Source organism: Manacus vitellinus, unplaced genomic scaffold (assembly GCF_001715985.3).
Source record: "Manacus vitellinus isolate BGI_N305 unplaced genomic scaffold, ASM171598v3 scaffold_10_pilon, whole genome shotgun sequence".
NCBI classification, from domain to species: Eukaryota; Metazoa; Chordata; class Aves; order Passeriformes; family Pipridae; genus Manacus; species Manacus vitellinus.
In genome coordinates this window covers 9,397,460-9,404,054 of record NW_021938838.1, presented here as the reverse complement: position 1 = coordinate 9,404,054, position 6,595 = coordinate 9,397,460, and the positions used below count along the sequence as shown (strand labels likewise).

Here is a 6,595-nt window from a genome sequence, read left to right as displayed (position 1 = left end):
CCCGCGCTGGCCAGAGCAGCCGCCGGCAGGGAAGAATGGGGAGGCGAGATACAAACCAACGTCTTTCTATATAATATCTTTTTAGGAAGGTTGGTTTTTTTTGATGAACGGTTATCGGCAAAGCAAAATGCAGTAATTAAATATCTTCAGAATTAGCTTTCTGTAGGATTAATGAGTTGAAATGGCTCCTGGGGAGACTGGGGGAGTGCCAGAGCGTGTGTTCAGTAAGCAGGAAGAGTGTGGGGAATGTGGAATGGCAGCTTTTCCTTCTCCTGACACGACTCTTACAACCTTAGTTTCTACAGTTCTTGGGTTAGTTATCTAGCTGGTTTATAACTTGCATATTGGTACGACAGAGATGGGCTTTTTTCTTCCAGTTGACTTTCCTGTTTCTTTAAAAATATCCAGGAAGTTTCCTGGATAGTTTCCTGGAAGTTTCCAAGGCCAAACCTGTTGGGCTTGGTTGGGTGCAGGGTTGTGAAGTGGAAGATGTAATGATGAGCGCTGGAGGTCCAGCTATTTATAAATAACTAGATTTGGGAATGGCAGGCCTGGGCTTTTGGGGGAATTTCTTGGCCTCCCCGGTTCCAGTGACCCTCCCTCTTCTCCCCAGAAGGTGTTTATGATGCTGGGCTCTGGGTTCAAGGCCGAGCGCTTGCGAGTCAACCTGCGCCTTGTTATCAATCGCCTCAAACTGCTGGAGAAAAAGAAGAGTGAGTACTGGAGGGGGCAGGTGGGCTCCACCATACTTTTGGGGCTCAGGAGACTTAAAGAGGTTTTTCTGAAGTCAGGATGCTTTTGTGGGCCAAGTATTCAGTATTCTGCTCTTCCCAGCTGGACCTAGGCCTTACAGCCTGCCCCAGTGTGTGAGGGCCCAGAGGAGCAGGCTGGCTGCAGTTGGCTTCTCTCCATCTTCCTGGCAAGTGCTGGAGTGCAATGTGTGGAGTGGTAGCTGTGGGCTGTGTGTGCTCACAGCACAGTGGGAAACTCCCTGCGTGCTGTGGGAGGCTCTCCCCACTTGCCCTGCCCTTCCCTGACGCAGATAAGGTCTGTGGTCCTGATTGACTCTGCAGGGAGGTTGTAGGTGCAGGAGTGTTTCCAGCAGCTAAAGCCCACTCTCCTGTCTCCTGTGAGTTAGTGTACTTGGACCTGGACACAAGGGCTCTGCCAAGCTCTGGCCAAGTGTCTCATGCTGCAGAAGCTCAGTGGGGGAGAGAAGCTGGTGGTGGCTTTGGGTGTGGTGGGGACTGTGGGGGGTCTGGAGGCAGCAGCCCCAGGCAGCACGGTGACCATGCTCGGGGATGTGTGCTGCAGCTGAGTTGGCCCAGAAGGCAAGGAAGGAGATTGCAGATTACCTGGCAGCTGGAAAAGATGAGCGTGCCAGGATTCGTGTGGAGCACATCATCCGTGAAGATTACCTTGTGGAGGCCATGGAGATCCTGGAGCTGTACTGTGATCTGCTGCTTGCCCGCTTTGGCTTGATCCAGTCCATGAAGTAAGCTCTGGCTGAGAGGGTCCTGGGCTCAGGGAGGGACACTGCTGGGGCAGGTCTGGGGTACAGAAGGGCACCTGTGTTTGTCTCAGTGTCCTAAGGCCCCCAGAGACCTTTTCTGCCCCAGGCAGGGAAGACTCTGGTGCCCAATGTGAAGGATGGGAGCTTTGAGGCTGAGCAGATTGAGAGCAGCAAAGGCAGGGTGCATGAGAGAACTGTTTATTGTGTCCTAGGGAGCTGGACTCTGGCCTGGCAGAGGCGGTATCGACCCTGATTTGGGCTGCACCACGTCTCCAGTCAGAAGTGGCTGAGCTGAAGATTGTGAGTAGAGTTCTTTGAGGGTGTTGTGCATGCAGGGCGGGGATGATGCTGCCAGAAGCTGGTGGAAGCCCTTGTTTGGGACTTTGTGTCGTTAAAACAGAGGATGTGTTTTCATGGGCTCTGCAGATGGAGACCAGGTGTCCCTGGAGCATCCAGGGTGGCTGTGGCTGCTGAACAGGGATGCTCAGTGGCAGAAATGAGAGGGAGGGGGGTGGCTGTGGGGCCTACAGCAGGTGTGCAGTGTGTGGTGGGGGAAAGCAAAGGTATGCGTCTTCCTAGAGTTTCTCTCCTATTGCAGGTTGCTGACCAGCTGTGCGCCAAGTACAGCAAGGAGTATGGGAAGCTGTGCCGGACAAACCAGATTGGGACAGTCAATGACAGGGTAATGAACTGGTGGAACAGCTGGAGCTGGCAGAGCAGCCACACCTGCTGAGGCTCACTGCCCCTTGGGCCTGTGGCCAGTGGGTGATGCCCACAGTCCCTGCAGAGCAGGGCGGGCAGATGGAGCCCACCTGTGTTGGAGCACGGTGCTGAGAGCCTGGGCAGGGGGGAGCACATGGAGCCCTGGCCTGTTGCTGCCCACAGTGTGCTGCACTGGGCAGAGAGGCTTCCCCAGGGCTGCCCAGTGCTTCCTGGTGGCCCTGGCTGGGACAGAGCTGGGATGGTGCTGGGCCGGAGCTGTGGGGTGCTCCACTGCCCTGGCCCCACTGAGTCTCTCCATCCCTGTGTTCCAGCTGATGCACAAGCTGAGCGTTGAGGCGCCGCCCAAGATCTTGGTGGAGAGATACCTCATCGAGATTGCTAAGAACTACAATGTGCCCTATGAGCCTGACTCTGTGGTGATGGTGAGTGAGCCATGGGCTGTGGCATTGTAGTGAACTTGGTGATCATTGTGCTTTGGTGTCTTCTAGACAGCCCTAGCACAGCACGGTCCTTGTTCCTTCCCACAGCCCTACAGCATGTGCCTGTAGTCACTCATGCAACTGCTTGGTTCCTGTTCTGTTTTCTGTTAATACCACTGTATAGCTGCTCTCTGTTCTGTCCTCGTTTATTCCCATCTTGTCCAGTGACAAAGGCTGCATCTACTGCTGTTTAGAGGGCAGTGATCGGAACAGAGATGTGGTGGTGAGCAGAATTCTTCCACCCTTTCCAGGCTGAAGCCCCAGCAGGTGGAGAAGCAGATCTAATTGATGTGGGGTTCACGGATGATGTGAAGAAGGGTGGCCATGGAGGGGGTGGAGGTGGTGGATTTACAGCCCCGATGATGGGTCATGATGGGTTAGTACCCATGCCCGTGATGATGCCTATGCCCATGCCAACACCAAATCCGCCCTTCTCCTATCCACCTCCAAAGGGACCGGTAAGTTTCTTGGCTTTGTGTGTTTTTTCTGTGAAAGACTCTTGAGTGTGGTGCTTAGCCCTGTGCCTGCTGACTAGAAAGTGTCTGTACCTGATAGCTTGATTTGTCAGAAGGCCATTGTTTTGGTGTGAGGTTACATGGGATGGGGACTGTTGGCAGTGCAGCTGAAGCTTCGTGTTGCTTCTTGACTGTGGAGGTTCCTACCCCTCTTCTCCAGCCAGCCCTCTTTGCCTTCAGGGAACAGAGGAGTCCAGACTTAACTCCTGAGGCAGTCTTCTGACTGCCAGGCTTTTGTCCAGGAGTTGGAGCTGCACTTCGAAGTTAGTAGGCTGGTAGTGTGCCAAGATTCAGTCAAGGAAATCAGGTGAGTTTTTTGGGGTGGGAACAGCACAGAAAAATGCAGAAGAGCCCTGCCTTCAGACCTGCAAGGGAAGGAGACTGAGCCAATGGCTCTTGCAGATGACTTTCTGTGAGGGTGGAATGTGGGAGCTGAAAAGAGCCCCATTCTCTAAATTCAGTCATTTACAGGATATCTCTGTAGACTGTATCAGAAGGGTGTATCAGGACTGTATCAGGAGAATATCAGAATAGTGGGATGGCTTGGAGTCTTAATGTGGTCCCAGTAGTGCTGCAGTGGTTTTTGTGGAAAACCTGGGCTAAGTATCATCAGCTGGCTGTTGGCCCAGGCATAAATGTGCTGAGGACTTGTGCCAAGTCTGCGTCCTTGAGGCATTGTTGTGTTACAAGTGAGGGGGTAATACAGACCCTTGAGTGAGGCAGAAATCTCCTTCCTGTTCTGTGATACTGCACACAGGGCCAAAAATGGCAGAGTATTCCCTTTTTGTCCTGGTACTACTAATGCCTTGGAAGATGAAGTGTTTACCTGTGCTGATTCTTTAGAATAATCCTGTTAGCTGGGTCTGCCTGCACCAGGTGACTACAACTGACTTAATACTTGAGATTCTTTTACTTGTATCATAAACTCAATCCAGTTGGATACCTGCCTGCATTTATCTAAGACTACTTCCTGTGGCTCCTGTAGCAGCTGTAGGTGTGGTATCCCAGGTGAGTAGTGTGGTGCATGACTGATCTCTCTGTACAGGAGAACTTCAGTGGCCTGCCAGTGGGGACCTACCAGCCTTTCACTAACATCCACCCACCACCAATTCCGGCAAACCCACCCACATATGAGTCTGTAAGTGCCTGAGCTGAACGGCCATTGCAGGCAGCAGGGGGACCCTCAAAGAGAGTGCAGTGGTAGCCACAGAGAAGGGAAGTGTTCATTAAGGACACTGCTGCCAACCTTTGGAGCTTTTGGGGTGGTGCTGGCATTGCTTACGGGTGAATCACTGAGTGCGCGTGATGGGAGGGTGACTTGTGGGAAGAAGTTCCTTGTTCCTTGTGCTTTGGCTGCAAAGGAAAGCCAACATTTCTCTTGCTGCATCATTCAAGTAGTGATAAACAGTTAACAAGCAGAAGCAGAGTCTACAAATTCTGGTCTTTGCAATATGAAGGGTTTATCGTCTCGAGTCTGTTTAATTATGGCTTTTGAACTAATTAATAGCCTGAATGACAATTTTGGCTGAGCCAGATGCTGTATGTTTAAACACTCTTTCTTTCCCAGACTTTACTCAGTCCTTGGGGAACAATGAAAGAGAGGCTGGAGACTTCCCTTTTTTTGCTTGTTTGTGGTTTTGTTGCTGTAGTTCATGGTCATGCCTCCCCCACTCTGCCTTTGGTGACATGGTGCTTGGTTTTGTGTTATCCAGAGTAGGGACGAGCTGTGCTGAACCTTGGGCTCCCTGCACAACAGCCTGAGTTCAGGAGGGGCAGGCACAGGCACAGCAGTGCAGGTGAACTGGGTGGGGATGGATGTTGCTGGCTGCAGCCTGCAGGAAATGAGGAGCTTTAACAGCACAGCTAGGTGTGCTGTGGGCCTTTGTCCCAGCTAGACCTAAACCTGAGATGCATCATTTCATATCCTGCTGCTAGTCACAAGGGCCTATCAGTGGTTTATGAGGAAGGGCAGAAGAGCTGTGATGACATGGGTGAAGAGGGCAGTCTTTTTGCACTCATGTTCTTGAATGTTTCAGACCTGATAGTGGATATGCTCTGTTGATTCAGTTCCAGAATATAGTCAGTGAAGCTGCTTTAATTGAAAGGGAGGGAGAAGAAAGCTGAAGTGCTGCCTTTGTTTCTTGGGAAGAGAGGCAGATTGTTCCAAAGCCAGGGCTACCTGCTCAGGGCAGGGAGGAATGTGCGCTGCTCTGCTGGGACTGTGCCGCTTAGCTCTGCCTGCACGCAGGAGTGACTGTGCCTGGTGTGACAGAGCTGTAGTAACTGAGAGTCTTTTTCAGATTGATGAGCCGAATGCTGACAAGGACATTGCTGCACCAGTGCCTGGTGAGTATGTCCAGGGGTTTGGGAAACCGTGGGTGTTAGGGGCTGTTCAGAAAAACCCACTGGTGCTGTCTGTTTCCTGGGGTGAACTTTACTTTATGCAGCTCCATTTGGCCCAGTGAGCGTGTGCTGACAGTGAGATGCAATGATACTTCTCTTTTAAACAGGGCCTGAGCCCAAGCCAGAAGCTTCTCCTAAACCAAGAGCTGGAGCTCCTAATACCTTTGATAACTTTGTGCTGCCTGAATTACCGTCTGTGCCAGACACGCTGCCAACGGCATCTGCTGGCGCCAACTCCTCCGCCTCAGAAGACATTGACTTTGATGATCTTTCTCGGAGATTTGAGGAGCTAAAGAAGAAGACATAAAACTTCCTGGGCTGCAGGAAGGAGAGGCAGGAGCTTCTCTCTGAAAACAACTCTCCTTGAAATTGGTTTCCTGTATTAACCTCCAATGAACACGCTCTCCTTTTTGAGCTCTCTTCCTACTATACTTACACCAAATGCTGCCACTTTCCTGATCTTTGTTGCTCCAGGAGGTGAACTGTAGGGAATTGTACAAGATTGGGCCCCTGTCTGAGTAGCTGTATGGGAAAGTTGTGCCTGATGTTCTGAGCACTGTTCCTGGCTGCCTTCATGATGGCTCTGTGCTCCCAGAGGAGGCTCCCTCTCGGGGAGCCCTTGCTGGCCTTCATGGTGTTCTCGGGGGGGTCTGTTCCCAAGGCGTCATGTTCTGCCTCGGCCCACTTGAGAGCACGACTGGCAGGGCTAGGCGGGCTCTGCTGCCCAGGGGCTCCCCTAGCTGCTCTGCTTCGCTCTTGGGAATCTGATGGGATATGCGGCAGCACCTTGTTTTTCCCCGGGCCAGGGGTGGGGCCTCCTAGGGCTGTACTTCACCTGTCCGTGATGCTGCCACCTGTACGGTCCCTGTCCTGTGCCTGTCCGTGAAGTCGCAGACACTTCCCGCGGGGCTCGGGCTGTTCCGGCCCCGCCGGCGGTGCCAATAAAGCGAGGCCCGGGATCC

At 52.5% G+C, this 6,595-nt stretch overlaps 1 protein-coding gene across 3 annotated transcripts; it reads left to right on the top strand.

Annotated features, from left to right (window-relative positions):
* Positions 1-613: 613 nt before the first annotated feature.
* Positions 614-6,154, top strand: IST1 (IST1 factor associated with ESCRT-III). 3 transcript variants are annotated; one of them, XM_008927556.3, is made up of 9 exons: positions 614-713; positions 1,315-1,495; positions 1,726-1,813; positions 2,112-2,195; positions 2,548-2,658; positions 2,967-3,173; positions 4,276-4,368; positions 5,531-5,576; positions 5,741-6,154. In XM_008927556.3, exons 1-9 carry the CDS (start codon positions 623-625, stop codon positions 5,938-5,940), a joined length of 1,101 nt encoding a protein of 366 aa, XP_008925804.1. In that variant the 5' UTR covers positions 614-622; the 3' UTR covers positions 5,941-6,154. The 3 variants fall into 3 exon arrangements, with proteins under 3 accessions (XP_008925804.1, XP_008925805.1, XP_017940077.1); XM_008927557.2 differs by having other exon boundaries at positions 618-713; positions 4,276-4,364; positions 5,741-5,926; XM_018084588.1 differs by lacking the exon at positions 2,967-3,173 and having other exon boundaries at positions 618-713.
* The last annotated feature ends 441 nt before the right edge of the window (positions 6,155-6,595 follow it).